The sequence below is a fragment of the Sinohyriopsis cumingii genome, chromosome 19, assembly GCF_028554795.1.
Source record: "Sinohyriopsis cumingii isolate HCF-2022 chromosome 19, ASM2855479v2, whole genome shotgun sequence".
Lineage (NCBI taxonomy): Eukaryota > Metazoa > Mollusca > Bivalvia > Unionida > Unionidae > Sinohyriopsis > Sinohyriopsis cumingii.
This window is the reverse complement of record NC_142979.1, coordinates 48,731,401-48,753,160: the sequence shown is the minus strand read 5'-3', so window position 1 is coordinate 48,753,160 and position 21,760 is coordinate 48,731,401. Positions and strand designations below refer to the sequence as shown.

The 21,760-nt window shown below is 33.7% G+C and overlaps 1 protein-coding gene across 2 annotated transcripts in view; it reads right to left on the bottom strand.

Annotated features, from left to right (window-relative positions):
- The window catches only part of LOC149775663 (ankyrin repeat and FYVE domain-containing protein 1-like), a 139,325-nt gene that overhangs the window by 104,347 nt on the left and 13,218 nt on the right, over nucleotides 1-21,760 (bottom strand). For both annotated transcript variants that reach the window (XM_089944143.1, XM_089944144.1), the window contains exons 3-8: nucleotides 18,093-18,214; nucleotides 12,432-12,567; nucleotides 10,635-10,758; nucleotides 8,722-8,871; nucleotides 4,712-4,877; nucleotides 1,780-1,984 (exon numbers count right to left, since the gene is read on the bottom strand). In XM_089944143.1, coding sequence (XP_089800269.1) covers nucleotides 1,780-1,984; nucleotides 4,712-4,877; nucleotides 8,722-8,871; nucleotides 10,635-10,758; nucleotides 12,432-12,567; nucleotides 18,093-18,214 — 903 coding nt within the window. The remainder of the gene's footprint in view (nucleotides 1-1,779; nucleotides 1,985-4,711; nucleotides 4,878-8,721; nucleotides 8,872-10,634; nucleotides 10,759-12,431; nucleotides 12,568-18,092; nucleotides 18,215-21,760) is intronic.

Here is a 21,760-nt window from a genome sequence, read left to right as displayed (position 1 = left end):
AAGATTTTCATGAAAACCAATACTGATATGACCATCCATTCAAAAGAATGCAGTGAAAAGATTTTCAATATGTTGATTGTTGCAGCCATTTTCACTCAGGATCAACAAGATTTCAAAATCATTTGGTAAAAAAACAAACCATGTCAACATGACTATCCATTCAGGACAAGTAGTGATAACAAGATTTTTCAGATGGATAGATGGATACCATTGTGCCCATAATGAATGTCAAATGGGAACCATTTACAATAAGATCCAAGTAGACAGCAGAAGTCTTTTAGTGAATCCCCTACACTGATATGACCATCTATTCAAGAGAAGTAGCAATTAAAATGTGATCAAGCTGGCCACTGTTGTAGACATATTGGAAATCTTTGATGAACCATTTTCATTTAGGCCCAGCTGGTCATCACATGAAGCGTTTGGGTGAAATCCCCTATGGCAATATGAATTTATGTTCAAGGGAGAAGTGATAACAGTATCTTTTAAATGGCTGCCATGGTAGTCATAATGGTCATTTGATCAGCACCTTTTCTTTATCATAAGATGCCTTGTAGTGTAAACCCCCTGTTGATATGACCATTCTTACAGAAGTAGTAAAACAGAATTTTCTGGGTCGGTGGTTCTTCCTGGGGTTTTCCCGGGTTCTTCCTCCACCATCAATACTGGCCGCCATGCATAGCCTATCGTGTGCTGAAAAATGGTGTTAAACCCAACAACAACAACAACAACAGAATTTTCAACCATTACAACAGTAATAATAAATGTCTGAGAAACACCATTTTCACTTGAACCAACTAGACCGTTGGGTGTATACATGTGTAAAGTCTGAAGGCAATCCTCCAAGTAGTTTAGGAGGAATAGCGATAACAAACTTGTGTGAACAATGGATGACAGGTCATTTCTTGAGGTCCCCTGATGTATGACCAACAGAGCTAAAATTTATCAATTAAGAACAAGAAGTTTGAGGAATGCTGTGTCTTGCCTGCTCAACTATGTTATAATCCAACCTGATTAAAAAGCTCACCAACACAAATCCTTTAGTCATCTCAAAAAGGCATTGTAAATATTATTTGCCATTGTGAAAATAAGTTTTGACTAATGTCATCTTGACAACAAAATATTGTCCCTTTTCTTATTCAAATGCATATTTTTAGCCGACTTTTCTCTTTCAATTTTAAATCAGAATAATTTAATTTAATTTAAAATGTTAACTTTTAAATGGAACTCTGTGGCTAGTACTGCATTGATGTACTGGTAAACCACCTACCTACCCACCCACCGTTCCACTTACCTACAAACTTACCTACTATGACACTGCATAAAAGACATAGAACAATAAAATGAAAACTCTTTTCTATCATATCAAAGTAGAGATACTACAAAAAGTTGATAAAAATGCGAAGTTACTGGGATTTTATATTATAGTCTGTAATTAAGTATTCCTGAAATCCATTTAAAAAGTAATTGTCATTGTCCACAACCAGAATTCAGACATTACTGGGTGAATATCACAGGCTTTGAACAAACTTGGTGGGACAGCCATGGGTACAAGCATAGTTTATGCCCTAATAATTACCTTGATTATCCACTACAACTGAGGCCTCACATGAATGCATGCACCATGAGCTCAACTCACCTAATTCCTATACTAAATCACTGTACAATGCATAGTTAACCTACTGAGGGTAACCTACTGCAATACACAATCTATAATTATTAATATAAAAGTTACCTTTGAAAAAGTATTTAAAAAAATACATGCAATATAGTACTTACTTTCCTACTGCATCTTGAGCATTGCAGTCAGATCCATGATCTAGCAACAGCTTAGCAATTCTGGCCATCCCTTGCAACACCTCTGCACTAGTTACCTCAGGGTTAAAACAAGCCACCATGTGTAACGGTGACTCTTTATCCAAATGAGTTGCAAGGTTCACGTTGCAGCCATTCTTTATCAAGAAACTTGCTGAGAATTCATCTCCTTGAAACAGAGAAATAATATCATGCAATAAAACCTGTGCTTGTGAATACCTTGATTGCAAAAGACACACATACATAAATGGCACAAGTTCTATACCTTTATATAAAGAAAACCTGCCCCAAAAGACCAACTTTATAGTCTATTCCGTGTCCGTTATGAATCATGCAACATATTTTTCCAGTAACTTTTCGATCTCTTTGACTACCATCAAAGCTATGAGCATTCTGTAAGATAAAACTTGAAATGTGGGATAGGTTTAATTATAGGTATAATTTCCACTGGTAATCAAACTTGACTGTAAGTCTTCACACACCACTTCCCTTAACTTTTCATCCATTATGATGTCATTATTCACTCATATTTAGATTTTACATTATGTAAAACATAGCATTAATCATGTGTTGCAGCTGAAAATTATAAAGTATGTTACTAATTAGGTCCAATTATATACTGAATTTTGCAGCCAATGTTTCAGGGCTGTATTGAGAAAATTCATATTTTTCACCATTCTCTTGTTTGCTAGGTGCTTATGTTAAACATTTATTGTTAATCTAATTGCACTGCTTTTAGCTGGTGATGGTTAGACTTTGTTCTAATGCACCTGACCAGATATCTCTGATGAGTAAAGTCTTCCAGAAGGGATGAATAGGTTTTTCTGGCAGATGAATCTAACATTGTAATGAAATGGTCATACCTTAATGAAATGGTCATACCTGCTTTGCCGAGTCAATATTACAGAACTTCAGCATTCACAGTGATCTCACATAATTTAGAAGCATTTGTAGAATTGTCATTATTTATCAGATCAGCAATGGTTCAGATGCTGAATTTATGACCAGAAGGGTGCAGGTTAAATTTCCACTGTTGGATCAGCCAAGAGTGTTGTATCCTTGAGCAGGGCACCTTACTCACTGTCCTTTATGACTTGCCATGTCATAAAAAAACCAAACAACCAAACTTTACTCTTGGGTTTTACATTATAGCATGTCATTGCAAAAATGACACTAATGTCTACACAACGTGCTCCAAGCTCTAAACCCAAATGTGCAGAAACTGAGCATATTTTCAAGCCATACCTTCATTTCTTTCTTAAATTCTTCACTTTTTTATATACAATTCTGCCCCATGTTCTCATCACTTCACCCCTCCAGTTTTCATTTCTACAATTATACCTTGTTTAAAATTTACCTCATGTGAACAATATGTTTGCCACATTTTACCTCTGAGTCATCACACTAACAATATGGGATGAAATCAATTTTACTCTCATACCAAATGGTACGAAAATCTATGGATACTTAAAGTGTGTAAATTTGTGTGGCACAATTTATTAATTTGCCTAACAAGAAAAGAAACCTGCACATTTACAAGTGATTTATTTGTACAATGACAAAAAAGGAAATCATTCCTAACAATAATCATATAATAAGCAGAACAGTTGATATTAATATAATGATTAGTAATTCATGAGTCACAGGATGGAATGCACCAGATCAAAGATGTACTTCAGTGAAGCATTCATTCCTTCATTAATGGCACTTACGAATCACTAAACATAGTCACAATGAAAACATTTATTATTCTTTCCCACTATACTGATTAGAATCTGTGGATGAAGAGTTGTACATAAAGCAACGGTTTTCTACTATAATACATACCGAATTCTGCAGCTAATGAGCAAGTTGCATACACAAATACATTTTAAAGGCACAATTCTGCAACTATCATTCAATTTGTGGTTGAATAAAGGTGACTTGTATAACAATGACAGTTTTTAATACCAAATTGTACACTTATTGAAGCAGTCTGGAGATGCTTAAAATCAGGCTTAAAACTTCTACAAATCTGCAACAGAATATTAAATATAACAATTAATTAATTAAACAAAGAAAAAAATTTAAAATAAAAACTGCTTTGCCAAGAATGAATTTAAAATGAAGAACAAGCTCTGCTGGATTTCAGAATCAAGAAACTTCTCACTTAGGAATCTTTTCAAGTTAAAATATTAATTAGTGAACAAACTTAAGACATTCAAAAAAATATAAATATTTAAAAAGAACTCATTTTTAAAGTCTTGTTCACAATGAATATGAATGAGGGATGCTCCAATAATGGAAGGCACTTTTAATGTGGGGGTAGTTAACCATGGATACAAATTAGAACTTTCTATCATTTTCATGTGGCCTCTCTTAGCAACCAGATTATCCTGGCATCTGATTTTACAAAAGGGCCTTTCCTGAAAACCAGGTATGTTTAAATGGAATCGTCCTGACTTTGATCACAGATCTAATGGAATTTTCTATTTTCATGCATTTATGCATTTTGAATCAGAGATATGACTCACCTGATTTTGTCACCCTGAGGTCATGGTTTATTTACCTGATTCAAGTTTACTTAATGTATAGTATATACATTTGGTAGCGATTTAATTTTTGCAACATTGCTGGAAAATCACTCAGCACCAAAATAAAGACTACTATGGAAATATCAGAACAAACTATGTCAATGTGTTGTAATTCTCTTAATGTTCAAGATCTGACAAATTTTACTGTTACGAATGACTTCAGTTTCAAAAAGCACCAAATTCTGGTAACACCAATATAAAATGATCTACAGTACCAGATATTTGTTTCACTTTCTCATCTGCTTAACTAAGAACTTGAAGGTTTGTTTGTTCATGTGGGCATATATTGGAATGATATTTCAGAAAGCAACTCTATTGCATACCTCTTTTAATTGCCTTATGAAGCAAACATTTCCCAGAGTTATCTCTCTTGTTAACATCTACATGGTGACCAACTAGAGTTTGGGCAACACTCTCCTGATGAGACTTTAATGCAAGATCCAGGGGGAGATCACCCAAGTTGTCTACCTCATTCAACTTTGCTGATAACTGCAATATGGTAAAATTTACGTGGTGAAGATGTATATAAGCTTTTAAAAACAAAGTCCAAAACAAAATATGTGCACACTATATTTAAAACTGCAAAACAGCTGCAATTATGAAATGACAAAAATATTTACTACATACAAATAATATATTTAAAAAAAACACTATCAGAAAGATCTCCTTCCTACACTTCTACATTCCAAAGATCACAGTTAAAACAATGCTCATTCATTTGGGGAAAAAAGATCACACTATGAACAATGCCTTTAATTTGGAAAAATGATCATAAAATTTGACAAATAAAACTCACTTGCAATGGATATCACTCTCACTGTAAACCCATAAATCTGAACCCCATGATCCTGTGTTTTCTAATGGATTTCAAGATACAAACAAGGGGACATTTTTTTCATTGATATATTTCTTCTGTTAAGCTGCTAAGGGGACCACCTATTTTTAATAAAGATAGGTAAAAATTTAAGCAGTGTTGGGAGGAAAGCAGTTTTGAATGAACCTTGTCAGAAATTCACAAAGAAACACGAGTAACAATTTGGAAGACAAAATGATGCCAACTTTGATTTAGTCCAATATGCACAAAAGTGGAAATAATAATAAGCATCAATCAGAGAACTGGAATAGGGTATCAAGCAGCATATTTATTTTGATCCAGGTTAACCCTCTGATCCATTTCTAACAGCATCAGCAGTCATTATCAGAAACATACATTAGTGATGGATGTATGCACATGTGTATTTCATTGTTGGTGCATGTGTGCATGAGAGAGTGAAAAAAACCTGCAAATTACTGGCCAACAAACTTAATGAATCAGCATTATTAAACTTAGTAGCAGCAAGAAATGACTAATCCAGACTTCTGCACTGGATACATCCTGATTCATTTACCATTCTCTTTGATAAAAGTTAAACCTGGATTTAAAAATGAAATTCCTCAACAAACTTGTCCAAATTTGGCATAAATCCAGAGTCAGCATTTAAAATCACCAGGTAAACTTGTCTGTCATAGCTGAAACAGCATCATTTTGTCTTCCAATTTCTTTTATCTATAATGCTTTGCAAATTTCTAATAAGGTCCACAGAGATGAGCAGTCCTATTATGTGATTATAATTAATAAAGATCACAACAGGTTTGTCTATCTACAAATGTCAATAATAAATTAGTTTAAAGAGGCTAAGAAAAAATATGTTTCCTATTGCACAAGTTTTAAAATTTGGGTAGGCATGCATATTTTTTTAAAACATTATATTTATATATATAGTGTAATTTTTGTGATTTTATTTTCTTTACCATTGGGGAAAAAAGTGCTAGGGTTGGCAATGAGAAACTGGAATGGTCGGCTGACTGGAAACACATTTTTGTTGGGGCTCGACTACAGATGGTCAATTTACTCAACAAAAAGTGTCAGATTTTTTCATATGGCACGATTTTTCATCACCGCCAATTCAAAATCTTTTGCTGGCAGCCTCTTTATATGTTACTGGTAAAATGCTTTTTTTTACATTTATAATCAAGGTAGACATCTAACTAATAGGCGTAACAAGCCTCTTAAGTAAATCTCTGATGATGTATCACTCAGATACCTAGAAGATGACTATGGGGTATAACAAAAAAACCAAAATACTGAATCTGTTAGTTTAAGTAAGAAACCATGCAATAATAAATTCATGACAAAAATCACAGCAGTAAACCCAACATCTACACTGAGTCCCTAGTGATCCTATTTTCAAGAGTTTCCAGTTGATCTGATAATGTCGTCATTGGATGCAACCATTTAAAATATTCCAGGACAACAAAAGGCAATACTTATGAATTTACAGACTGATAAACATCATGACCATGATGTCTTGCCTTTCACACACATAGGCAACAAAATCTGTTGAATAAAGTACAGTAAATTAATGGGATGCCAACTGACATAGATTCTGTGGTTGAGAAAAGTACCATGAATTTATAGGGCATCAATGCAAAGATTTTTGTGGTTGCTAAAAAATCATCAAATACAGTAAAAAGTGTTAGGAGAGACCTCTGCTATGAGTGACCACCTGTTATTTCTGACCACAATCATAATGCACGGATCGATTTCATTATATAAACGCTCTATCATGAGCGACCACATGCTGAACATGAACCAGCGACCACGATGTCTTGGCAAAATATGCATTTCAACACTGCTATAAATGACCGCATTGCAAAATCGGGGATAAATTCCACTGACCTTTATTTAATCCAATGACCGATTATATGTGCTAAAAAAAAAAGTCTGGCTGCCAGTATATGAATTTTTTTTATATGCTTTTAGTATTTTGTATTTTCTGCTGTAAACCAGAATAAAGTACCTGTATTCAAGCACTTAGCCTGGTTCTTGGCCTTATCATAGTGGGACCATCATAGCTACCGCTGACATGTAGGCTATGAGTAGGGTCCATTGTCCAGCTCTATGAACGACCATATCACAAGAACAGAGACACCACTGGCCATTATGAAATCATTTGCAACAGCAATCACTTGAATAGTAAAGAGTGTTCTGATCAAAAACATGCATGAAAAGAAAAAGGATTCTGGAAACCGGTTTGTATATAGTGACAGATGGTACAGTCTGTAAACCAGGCTAATGTACATGTCATGAATTAGCCATTGTAATGCCGAAATTAACGTAGTGGTCGCGTATATTGTGTGTATTTAAAATTAATCCATATTGCCTGGGGGTGAATATGGTCTTTGTCTATTAAACCAGCAAGTGAGAATGGTCTGAGGGAACTGATTTATAGTGTTAAAGGCTTGTGATATTTGTTGTTTTGGTTTTTTCTCTCCTCATGTTACAATGTTACAGGGATTACATCCCAGTCACCAAGCTGTTGTCTATTCAAGTTGGTGTGACTGGGTTGTACACCTTGTTTAGAGAGTTAATCCCTGTATGCCTTCATTGAATTAAGCTGTTTTGTTTTTTGTCTCTGAGTAAATGATTCTGTTCCTGGATGAGTTAACTGTTTCTTTTTACTTCATTAATTGTTAGATACACAATGCATATGTATAGATTTTTCATATTTTCCCAAAGCCATCTCAAAACTGTCTTTACAGAAGATATTACAACTGAGCACTCATACAGTTAACACCTAGTACCTTAATAACAATGGAAAAACCTCCAACTAAAGCAAGACAAATTTCAATGCTGGAGAAACCAATTATGAAAATGAAAGAAGAGAAAAAGAGCAAACCACTTGCAAAATAGCAGTTTAAATGTCGGTAAAACAAATTTAGGGTGTTATAAAGGAAAAGGAGTACATCAGAAATGATTTCATATGCTAATACATGTATATATGATCTTTGAAAGTAAATGTGATTTCATGTTTAATGACAGAATTACATTTTTATTGCTATATAAATTTATTTTCAGATGAGTGCCTACAATGTTTTAGCAATAACTATTAATAAAGAATAGAAAATATATACAGTGATTGTGGTTATTTTTCTTTAGATTGTTCTGAATCTGGACCTTGGAAACTGTTTTTTTTTTTTACAAACCTGTTATGAGAGACCATCTGTCTTGAGAAACCATCTTTTCTTTTGGCAGAAGAGGTGGTCTCTAATAACAGGTTTTATTGTATATTCAAAATAAAATCTCTTTGCCTTACTTGTTATTTCAATCTGAGGCACAGTTATGAACCTAAGCAGAAAGAAAAATGTAATCTTATTGCAAAACCAAACAAAAATATGCTGTCCATGAAAATAAATGAAATAACTGTGTGTGAATATATTTTAATTCTCATTAAGAATAAACTCTGACACACAACACAAACACACCATCAGCATTTACACTGAAGCATTATACCTGTGAGTCATATTCAATAAGGTAAAGGAAGACAACATCCTCCCTTTTGGCTCTAATGGCAGTGTGGAGAGGGTACTCTGTTTTTGTCTTAAACATCTTGTACAGGAGAGGGGCTGGCATGGAGGAAAAATCCTCACTGGTGAAATCATTCTGAAATGGCAATTAAAGCAGCTGAAGACAAAGTGATCGTTGTTAAAAACATACATGTAATTAAACAAAAAAATATTGTCATGGAAACATATTTCTGATAAATGATGTCACCTACTCATGAATTACACCTTGGGAACAATGTATTTTAATCTATTTATTATATTTTCTGTTTGGGGTGTTTTGGGCTAATAATCTATTTATCACCTTCTGTGAGAATTGACTAATATTCAAAAGAATTCTTAGACAATAAATATTACGGAAAAATTTCAACAAATGCTGACAGTCTGCTGCTCATTCAAACAACACAGCACAAGTTTGGATGTAATTACATTTTCTCTTCCACAGGACAAGTTTCAGCTTTGAACAATAAGTAAATTTCAGCTGACATATCAAACTACTATACCACCTGTCTTGTAAATTTATTTGGCAGTCATTAAAGTTGACAATCTAATTCAAGGAAATCCAAATGTGATGGTTGAAAACAAAGGTATATGTTTTTAATCTACTGGACATTCTTGTACACTTCTAGCACGATTAAAACCAATACAGTATAAGGTCTGATGTCATTTTTCAGCACACAAGAGGCTATACATGGCAGCCAGTATATTTGGTGGAGGAAGAATCTCGGAAAAACCTGAGAAGAATCATTGATCTATGGGAAGCTACTGGCAAGCTTTTTCACATGCCATTAGCTGAATTAAGATGTGAACATACATGGAAAGAGGTCAAATGTCAATGATCTGTACAGGCAAGCAACTCTGTCCACTTGGCCACCCCTATGATGTAATAAATTTAAACACAAATGAACCACACATTATATAACAATACTTTTAACATACAATCACAAGGGATATGTTGCATGAATAAATAATAGGAAGAACCACCTTCATTTTCATTTGAAGACTGCATGATTTTTACAATAAATTGGATAGCAACAATTATGCAAAATAATATTCTGAGAAATAATCTGCCCCACTTGTTCTGCTTCTAGGTCTTAACTCTTAACCAGCTTAAATTCTTAATCAGTAAAATAATTTCAATCAGACCAAGGTCATGTTTGCAGAAAGTGATTTATTCAACCTGAAAGAAGTTGATGGAATTTGTGTGTGTGTGTGTGATTTGGATTTTTAACGTAGCTTTAACAAATTTTCAGTCAGATCACTATGATGTCTGCAGTGCGGCAGTTTACAGTGATGTCTTGCACTGGGACATCATGCCGCAGACATGTAGCATCATGTCCCACCCACTCACATTATCCTGACACCATGCTGACCAGTACTAACACTAACCTCTTAGTACCATTGTTTTATAAGTCTTTGGTATGTTTAGCTGAGGTCTGAATAGGCGACCTCCTGCATCCGATGTGGAAGCTCTAACCACTTAGACCACCGAGTGGTTGATGGAAAATGCATATTTAAAAATAGAAGTTTACATGAAAATGTAGGATTATAATCTGTCTGCATTTAAACATGATTTATGTAACTTGCATTTAAACATGATTTATATAACTGTGTAAATTTTAAGTGGTGACTGCTTGGTTGGTTATCACTTTAGGTCCTACTTAATGTTGCCTTCTGATAACAAACATGTAAATAAGAAAACTGGATGACTGCTGTGAGATTTTAAAATTATTTAATTAAGAAATTTCATGAACATAGATCTTGTAAATTTAAGACAAGATGGGTGATAAAGCCAGCAAACTGCCTTCTTTAAAATACCTAAAATCACAGGCGATCCTGCATTAATAAGTCATAAATACTAACCCAGTGATTAGAAATTAATTCTGAGCAGTGTTTTTTCAGTAGCTCAGCCCCCATCTCCTCAGATGTCTGGTAAAACTGGATGCAGTTCTTCATATTGACATAAGACATCAGGCCATTCTCACACCTGCAGAACAATGCCAGGCATGTAAATTAATGGTACAAATGTTTCATTAAAATTTAATGCATTTAAAATTACTTATAATGGTAAATCTGGTTTTCACAGCTTTTATTCTTAAATGAAAGCTCTCTTTATGGACCTGTTTAAAAAATTCTTTTGTTAGTTTAGTCATGTTTATTTCAAAATTATGAAAACTTTCAACCTCTCAAATTAAGTTAAGCAAACTTTACGAAATGTAGAAAATGTCTTGCAACTGAATATGTCTTGATTATTCCCTACAATATGTGCACATTTAATGTAGCAGTGATCTTTGCATAAAGACCACCATGACATAGTTTTCCTCAACCCTAAAGCTGAGAAAGGATCCTTCTGTTTCAAATACTAAATAATTTTATGATGGATGAACTGATCTTAAGCTATCAGAAAGATTGAAACAGCAGTCTAAAATAAAATGCTACATACAATAGAATCAGGACAAAATTGTAGCAGATAAAAATGTTGAAACCAAAATATCTAATTAAAATGGTGTTAATAAGATCTTTAAAACTATAAGAAATAAGCCCCTGACATGATGGTTATAGAAAAGAAGGGGCAATGACTCTAATTTGAGTAAAGAGAGTGAAAATCAATCCAGACCTAGGTCTTCGTAACATATATTAATGTCAGGAAGGTTTCTGTCAAATTGACTCTTATTTTGTTAAGTAGTTTTGAACAGAAGAAAGGTCATCTAAACATTTTTTTCACCATTTTCAGTAACAGTTGCCATCAGTTGTACAAATCTCAAAGTACATCAAGCTAGAATGCTTTTCGTAAAACTTGGTGACAGTTTGTTTAGCAGTGTTAGAAAAGAAGTTGTTTAAAGGTTTCCCTAAATTTAGCAACAGTAACCATATCTGCCAGAAGGTCAGCATCTTTAATATCAATTTCAATGGCCCTCATCACAAGATACTTTACATCAAATCTGGTCAATTTTCATTCAGCAATCTTTCATTAAAAGTTGTTTAAAGGTTTATCTATTTTTAGTAACAGTGGCTGTATTTTAAAGTGGATTGGTTTAATTTGTAAAAACCTGAAAGATCTTTATGCCAAGATGCTCTGGTCAGATTTGGTTAAAATTGTTCTGTAGTTTCTGATAAGTTTAAAACAGTACATTCTGATAGATCAGTAATGCGTGACAAAAATTAGCTGTAGGACATTATGATCAGCGAACTTGGCATTACACTCAGGTGATCCAAAACCCCACAAAATCTTTTTGATAAGTTTTACATGTAAAGCCATTACACAATGCAAACTTTATAACAAGTTCCCAAAACAGGTACTATGGGTTCATTTATTTTAAATGGCATCAATTTTTTTATTTTTAGTTTTGCCAAATATGACATTATCATTGCCACTTAAACAGAGGAAATGGGAAACTGAAAGTTGCCAAAAATGATCATTGCTTGTTTTTAAAAATCATGGTTTATAAGCCACTATGAGATCCGCAAAAATTGGGACCCCATGATAAAACTGTGATCTAACAGTATTTTATCTTAGTACTTTTAATGATTCAATTATGAGCTAAAATTGAGATGAGAATAAATATTTTGCATTAGCATTCATTGAGAATACTACATGTAATAATTCAGGACTGAAAAACTTGACCACTGTTTGTCATTAACTTGACATTTATAACAAACCTTTGTCTTAGCATCTCCAGTCTGAATTTTGTGGCTGCTCTTAAAAGTTCTAAGAGAAAGTTGTTATCTGTCTCTATGTTTATTTCATCTGTATACACCCACTTCAGTACTGCATAGGCAACATTGTAGTTAATTGCTGAAAATATAACAGTATAAATAAAAGCAGCTGTGGACTATAGTTAATGATAAATATTCCAATACCTGCATTTTATTGGTGATAATTATGGTCTTTAGCTGTTATTTTAGTAACAGGCATGACTTCCCTGCAGTGATTATTGATCACATCCATATTGGATGAATTAATAGGCAATGGGGTATTTGGATTACAATTCCTGTGCTGTGATATGTTCCAAGTGGCATAAAACCTGTAACAGAAAGTTACTCTCCATACTTGCTGACAATTTTGTACTGAAATCCATGGGAATTTTTCCTAGAGACATTGAACAGAATGGAATTATTCTGATTATAGATATGATTTCTTATCATGGCCATCATATTAGAAAATACTCAAAGTGAATGTCAGTATGATTCATTTCCAAATTATGATTATGGTGTTCTATAAAATAGAAAAACATACCAGTGTAGTTAAGTATATTATAATTAAATATAATTACCTTAAAATAAGAAAAACAACCAGTGACTGTAAGTAATCGACAAACTTTCAACCTGGCAATTTTGGGATCATGTCCTGTTTTTTAGGCAACAAAAAATGCTTCAAATGATCACTATTAAAAATGTTACATCTTCTGATTCAAATCTCTTTTTTATGGTATAATCCATGTAATCTAATTACTGGTAATATAATCCACGTAATCTAATTATTGGTAATATAATCCACGTAATCTAATTATTGGTAATATAATCCATGTAATCTAATTATTGGTAATATAATCCACGTAATCTAATTATTGGTAATATAATCCACGTAATCTAATTATTGGTAATATAATCCACATAATCTAATTATTGGTAATATAATCCATGTAATCTAATTATTGGTAATATAATCCACATGATCTAATTATTGGTAATATAATCCACGTAATCTAATTATTGGTAATATAATCCATGTAATCTAATTATTGGTAATATAGCACATGATATTATTTTTGGTACTGTAATGCATGTGAACCTATTACTGGTAATGTAATCCATGTAATCTTTTTACTGGTAATGTAATCCGTGTAATCTTAATTTTGGTATGTAATGAATGTGATCTTATTATTGGTAATGTAAAACATGTAATCTTATTTTTGGTAATATAATCCGTGTGATCTTATTATTGGTAATGTAATCCATGTAATCTTATTTTTGGTATGAAATGAATGTAATCTTATTATTGGTATGTAATGCATGTGATCTTATTATTGGTATTGTAATCCATGTAATCTTATCACTGGTACTGTAATCCATGTAATCTTATTATTGGTATGTAATACACGTAATCTTATTATTGGTATGTAATACATGTGATCTTATTATTGGTATGTAATACATCTAGCCTTACTATTGGCAATGTAATATATGTAATATTATTTTTGGTAATATAATACATGTGATCTTATTATTGGTATGTAATACATGTGATCTTATTATTGGTATGTAATACATATAATCTTATTATTGATAATGTAATGTATGTGATCTCATCACTGGAAATCTAACACATGTACCTTATTAGTGTTGTTATGTAATACATGTGATGTTATTATTGGTAATGTAATGCATGTGGTTATAGTATTGGCAATATAATGTCTTTGATCTTATTACTGGTAATGTAATACATGCAATATTATTATTGGTAATGTAATGCTTGTAATATCATTATTGGTATCATTATTGGTAATGTAATGCATGTGATCTTTTAATTGGTAATGTAATGCATGTGGTTATATTACTGGTACTATAATACATGTAATATTATTATTGGTAATGTAATGGTTGTAATCTCATTCTTGGTAATGTAATGCATGTGATCTTATTACTGGCAGTGTAATATATGTGATCTTATTATTGGTAATGTAATACATTAAATCTTATTATTGATAATGTACTATATGTAATCTCATTATTGGCAATGTAATATATGTTATCTTATTTTTGGTAACGTAATGCATGTGGTTATAATATTGGCAATATAATGTATGTAATATTATTATTGTCAACGTAATACATGTGGTCTTAATGGTAATTTAACATATATGATCTTATTGTTGGTAATGTAATACATGTGATATTATTTGCAATGTAATACATGTAATCTTATTATTGGCTATGTAATTCATGTGGTCTTATTGGTAATGTAATACACATGATCTTATTATTGGCTATGTAATACATGTACTCTTATTATTATTGGCAATGTAATACATATGGTCTTTACTGGTAATGTAATACACATGTTCTTATTATTAGCAATATAATACAAGTAATCTTATTTTTGGTAGTGTAATGCATGCAGTTTCACTATTGGTAATGTAATGTATGTAATATTATTGGGAATGTAATACATGTGATATTATTGGGAATGTAATGCATGTGATCTTACTGCTGGTAATGTATTGCAACATGTTACATCTACATATCATGAACTAGAGTGTAAACAACGACAGACCTCTCTCAAATTATATGCATGCCTGACATTCCATTGCTAAAACAAGGCTAACTTAGCAAGCTGTAGCAGAAACTGCTTAAGTTATGGATGCCAAAAGTAATACTAGCAGAAAATCAGCACTGCATTCTTGTATGCCCCACTGTATGTCAGATTCATGATATGATCCAACACTTCATTTTCATTCAAATCAGAAGAGTCTACATTGAAAAAGCTATGAATAACTAAGAGAAGAGATCAAGATCCACTCTTTCAAGTGAGTTTTCTAAATTATATCCAAATTTTACTCTTGTTTAAATAAAATTTTGAATATGGTTTTGAAATATGAAGTAATGTTTTTTATTTAATTTTATTTAAAATCTCCAGCTCTCTTTACTATTATTCAGCTATAAAAGTTCTTCATTTTAAAGACTTGTTCTCTTTTACATTTTTAAAAAATTTCAGTTACTACTAAATAGTAATATTTAGTAAAGGCCTTAAATATTTCTTCTTAGTATTGTGTATTAGTCTTTTTATGCAACATAGTTTGTTTATTCACACTGACTAGGTTAAAAGTCAACAATCATGTGTTCAAAACAATTTACAAAGGAAGATTACAAGTCATGGACACCAATAGGAAAAAGACTATGCCGCTAAGCAGTGCCATCAATCTTTGATTGCAGCAGTGAAAAAACACCCAGGAGACCCTTAAAAAGAAAACTGCTTGCTTCTGAAGTGCCACTTACAGTTTCTAAAAGTTAATTAAGAACATGTTTTGTAGAATGAGAGGGAAAAATAAACAAGAAAATAGATTTTCATATGCTGTTAACTGAACACAACATTTAATGACATAGCTAATAAAAAACTACAATATAGCCAGGTAATTTAAAAGAAGCATAATTACATCATAGGTAATTGTAGATACAGCAGATGAAATATGTTAGTGTTTGGCTAACATTATAATGCTATAAATATTGTTGGATTGTACAAGGATGCATTTTTCATTTAACAGAATGGATACTGATGTGACTAAGATATGTTGGTTGACACAGACGTCAAATCCTTAACAGAATGGATACTGATGTGACTGAGATAGATCTCTTGGTTGATACAGATGTCAAATCCATAAAAGAATGGATACTGATGTGACTGAGATAGATCTCTTGGTTGATACAGATGTCAAATCCATAAAAGAATGGATACTGATGTGAATGAGATAGATCTATTGGTTGACGCAGACGTCAAATCCTGAATAGACTGGATACTGATGTGACTGAGATAGATCTGTTAGTTGACACAGACGTCAAATGCCTAATGAGGCTTAAGAACAATCCACAAATGCTGGATGAGAAACTTCTGCATAAATCAGAAGAATGTGATAGGCTAAAAAAAACAATTGCAAAAAGAACATTTTGGCTTAAATAGGTTTTCAAGTGACAACTCTCTTATATTATTTCATACAGGTTGCTCCTCCTATGACATATTTACTGCTTTCTTTACTTGTATTCAACCATCAGCTCCAATCATACAGATTGCCTATTACAAATATAGTGAAACTGTTAGTCTGGCAGGCAGAAAATGTAGTATGCTCCTTATAGATGAATTGTTCATGTTTCTTTGTCATTTAAAAGCTGGTCTTCTTAAACAGGATCACAGTGTTAGATTCAATTGTTCTTTGGCAACTGTAAACCATAAAACAGTCACTTTGGCTAACTTTCTATATTTTGTTCTTAGTGCCATTCCTATTTGGTTACCAAGAGAGGTAGTTCAAAAATTAATGCCAGAAAGTTTCAGAGCCATCCGCCTGGGTTGTAATTGATTGTACTGATACAGAACTCAACAACCTTCATCCCTTGTACTTAATTCCTAGCCATTTTCAAATAACAAAAACGTCAACACATCTTTTGGGTATTGCACCTCATGGAGCAATAACTTTCATATCTTCACTTTATACTGGTTGCATGTCTGATGTAGAAATTGCAAAATTATCTGATTCACTTGATTTTCTAGAACGTGGGGATGATGTCACAGCAGACAAAGGTTTCACTATTCGTAAAAGTTTGGCTGAAAAGGGTATTACACTGCATATATCTGATTTTCTAAGCATTAAAAGGCAGTTCAGTATTGGCAAACTTGAAAAAAACACAGCAAATTGCAAAACTTAGGATTCACATTGAACGTATGAACAGAAACATAAAAGAAAATCGTTTATTTGATTCTCCAATTTCCCTTTCACTAACTGGTTCAATAAATCAACTCTGGTCTGTTGCCTGTTTGCTTGCAAATTTTAGAGGTCCCATTGTGCAAGCACAGTCAAATGCTGGACCTTAAAGATCCTTGTTACAAATAGTAGTTGAAACAAAAGTCATCAAATTTGTCTTATACTTGTTGCCAGATGGCTTGGTTGAAATATATTTTTTCTAAATGCTGATCATTTTGACACCAGATCAAAAGATCACATCACTGTAATCCAGTAACTGCAAGCTGTTTCAAATTTTAGTAATAGTACTTGTGAATTTTTTTTTCAACTTAAATACTCCACTTTGTACTTTAGCCAGATATTTGACCTCTAGGACACTGACAACCAGTGGACAATTAATTTCTAATAAATCGAAAGGTCTGGACTTGCAGCAAACCAAGGACACCAAAAATTTGCAATCACTCCACAAGGATAGAGGTTAATTTTTTTATTTTTTTGTGTGTATTGCATAGGCTTTTGCTGCTTCAGGTTCTGTTGTCAACCCTTGGTGCACAGTTACAGTTCTAATATTTCTTACAAATTTTAATCTTCGCACTAACATTGTGGGATATTTGCGGCATCTGTAATCTCTCCTACTGTAGATGCCGTCATTCTATTTATTCTGATCCTGTGTCATAATGAACTTTGGTTTTGCAGCCTTGTTTGCTGTTCAAACTTCTTTTTTTTTACAAATGGTCATTTTTAAACCTTCTAATTTTATACTTTGCAGATCTGACGATACTCTCAGAAGATGATCCATCATTTAACATAAATAAAATATTAAATATCCTTTTTTAATTAATGATTCTTATGCAGACTATATGCAGTATACCTGTGAAGTCTAATGTAGAAACTTGAGATAAATCTGGGACTCCCCAGTGTTCACTACGAGCAGCCAGAACAAATCTATGAGCATGTATACTCTTTGAACCCTCCAGCTTAATCTGTATATCACTGAAAAATATAAAGTATGAAAAGTAAAATATAAGGCAATTAGTTGCATAGGTAATATAGTACACAAAATTGGTCATCAGGCAGTTGCATGGTTACATGGTATACAAAGCTGGTCATCAGGCAACTGCATGATTATGTAAGACAACAGTTGGTCATCAGATAATCACATGGTTATATAACAGAAGAGCTGGTCATCAGACAATTGCATAGTTAAATGGTACACAAAGCTGGTCATCAGGCAATTGCATGGGTATATAGTAAACAAAGTTGGTCATCAGACAAGTCCATGGTTACATAACAGAAGAGCTGGTCATCAGACAATTACATGGTTATATAGTACACAAAGTTGGTCATAGGCATTTACATAGTTATATATAGTACACAAAGCTGGTTATCAGACAATTACATGGGTACATAGCACACAAAGTTGGTCAGATGGTCAGATTTGGTCATCAGATAATTGCATGGTTATAGAGTATACAAAGTTGGTCCTCACCTCTGTCTGCGTGGGTTCGAGTCTCGGGTTCAGCAAATGTGGATATGTGACAAAGCTTGCTGGTAGCTTCTCATGGGTCGGTGGTTCTTTCCGGGGTTTTCCCGGTTCTTCCTCTACCATTAATACTGGCCGCCATGTATAGCCTATCTTGTGCTGAAAAATGGCGTTAAACCCTATAACAACAATAACAACAACAAAGTTGGTCATTGGACAACTGCATCGCTATATAATAAACAATCTTGGTCATCAGGCAATTGCATGGTTACATAGTACACAAAGTTGGTGCGTGTGTATGTGTGTGATTAGTATTTTTAATGTAGCCTTAACAATTTTTCAGTCATATCGCTATGATGTCTGCAGTGTGGCAGTTTATAGTGATGTCTATCACTGGGGCATCATGTCACAGGCATGTAGCATGATGTCCCACCCAGTCACATTATCCTGACACCAGGCCGACCAGTCCTAACATTAACCTCTTAACGCTGAGCGCCTAGCGGCTGTTAGTACCATTTTTGAAAGTGTTTGGTATGACTCAGCCATGGAATAACCCCACGACCTATAGCTGCCAAGGCAGACACTCTAACCACTAGACCACCGGAGCGGTGTCACAAAGTTGGTCATCAGACAATTGCACAGGTATATAGCACACAAAGTTGGCGGGACCCCGAGTGGCCAAGTGGTCTAAAGCACTCTCCATTACAGATCACTGCCATCTCACCTCTGTCTGTGTGGGTTTGAGTTTCAGATCTGGCTAATGTGGGTATGTGAGAAAGCTTACCAGTAGCTTCTCATGGGTCAGTGGTTCTTTCCATGGTTTTCCTCCACCATTAATACTGGCCGCCATGCATAGTCTATCGTGTGCTGAAAAATGGCATTAAACCTTACAACAACAACAAAGTTGGCCATCTGACAACTGCATGGTTATATAATAGAAGAGTTGGTCATCAAACAATTGCATGGTTATATAGTACCCAAAGTTGGTCATCGGACAATTGCATGGGTATATAGTAAACAAAGCTGGTCATCAGGCAATTACATGGTTATATAATACACAAAGCTGGTCATCAGGCAATTGCATGGGTATACAGCACACCAAGTTAGTCAGAGTAGGTCATCAGATAATTGCATGGTTATATAGTAAACAAATTTAGTCATCAGACAATTGCATGGTTATATAGTACACACAGTTGATCATCAGGCAATTGCATGGTTATATAGTACACAAAGCTGGTCATCAAGCAACTGCTTGGTTATACAGTACATAAAGTTGGCCATCAGACAATTACATGGTTATATAGTACACAAAGTTGGTCATCAGACAATTACATGGCTATATAGTACACACAGTTGATCATCAGGCAAATGCATGGTTATATAGAATACAAAGTTGGTCATCAGACAATTGCATAGTTATATAGTAACAAAGTTGGTCAGAGTTGGTCATCAGATAACTGCATGGTTATGTAGTACATAAGGTTGGTCACCAGACAAATGCGTGATTATATAGTATGCTAAGTTGGTCATCAGGCAATTGCATGGTTATTTAGTACACAAAGCTGGTCATCAAGCAACTGCTTGGTTATACAGTACATAAAGTTGGCCATCAGACAATTACATGGTTATATAGTACACAAAGTTGGTCATCAGACATTTGCATGGTTACATAGTATATAAAGTTGGTCATCAGGCAAATGTATGGTCATATAGTGCACAAAGTTGTTCATTAGACAATTGCATAGTTATATAAGTTGGTCAGAGTTGGTCGTCAGATAATTGCATGATTACATAGTACACTAAGTTGGTCATCAGGTAATTTCATAGTTATATAGTACACAAAGCTGGTCATCAGAAAACTACATGGTTATATAGTACACTAAGTTGGTCATCAGACAATTGCATGATTATATAGTACACAAAGCTGGTCATCAAGCTACTGCTTGGTTATACAGTACATAAAGTTGGCCATCAGACAATTACATGGTTATATAGTACACACAGTTGATCATCAGGCAACTGCATGGTTATATAATACACAAAGTTGGTCATCAGACAACTGCATGGTTACATAGTATACAAAGTTGGTCAACAGACAATTGCATGGTTATACAGTACACAAAGTTGGCCATCAGACAATTACATGGTTATATAGCACACACAGTTGATCATCAGGCAACTGCAAGGTTATGTAGTACACAAAGTTGGTCATCAGATAATTGCATGGTTACATAGTATACAAAGTTGGTCATCAGGCAAATGCATGGTCATATAGTGCACAAAGTTGGTCATTAGACAATTGCATAGTTATATAGTAACAAAGTTGGTCAGAGTTGGTCATCAGATAATTGCATGATTATATAGTACACTAAGTTGGTCATCGGGCAATTTCATAGTTATATAGTACACAAAGTTGGTCATCAGAAAACTACATGGTTATATAGTACACTAAGTTGGTCATCAGGTAATTGCACGGTTATATAGTACACACAGTTGATCATCAGGCAAGTGCATAGTTATATAGTACACAAAGCTGGTCATCAGGTAATTGCATGGTTATATAGTTCATAATGTTGGTCATCAGACAATTACATGGTTGCATAGTACACATGGTTGATCATCCGGCAATTGATAGTTATATAGTACACAAAGTTGGTCATCAGACAATTGATGGTTATATAGTACACAAAGTTGGTCATCAGACAACTGCATGGTTATATTGGACACAAAGTTGGTCATCAGACAATTACATAGTTGTATAGTGCACATGGTTGATCATCAGGCAATTGCATGGTTATAGAGTACAAAAAGTTGGTCATCACACAATTGATGGTTACATAGTATACGAAGTTGGTCATCAGGCAAATGCATGGTTATATAGTAACAAAGTTGGTCAGAGTTGGTCATCAGATAATTGCATGATTATGTAGTACATCAAGTTAGTCATCAGACAATTGCATGGTTATATAGTATACAATGTTGGTCATCAGACAACTGCATGGTTATATAGTAGACAAAGTTGGTCATCAGACAATTACATGGTTATATAGTACACA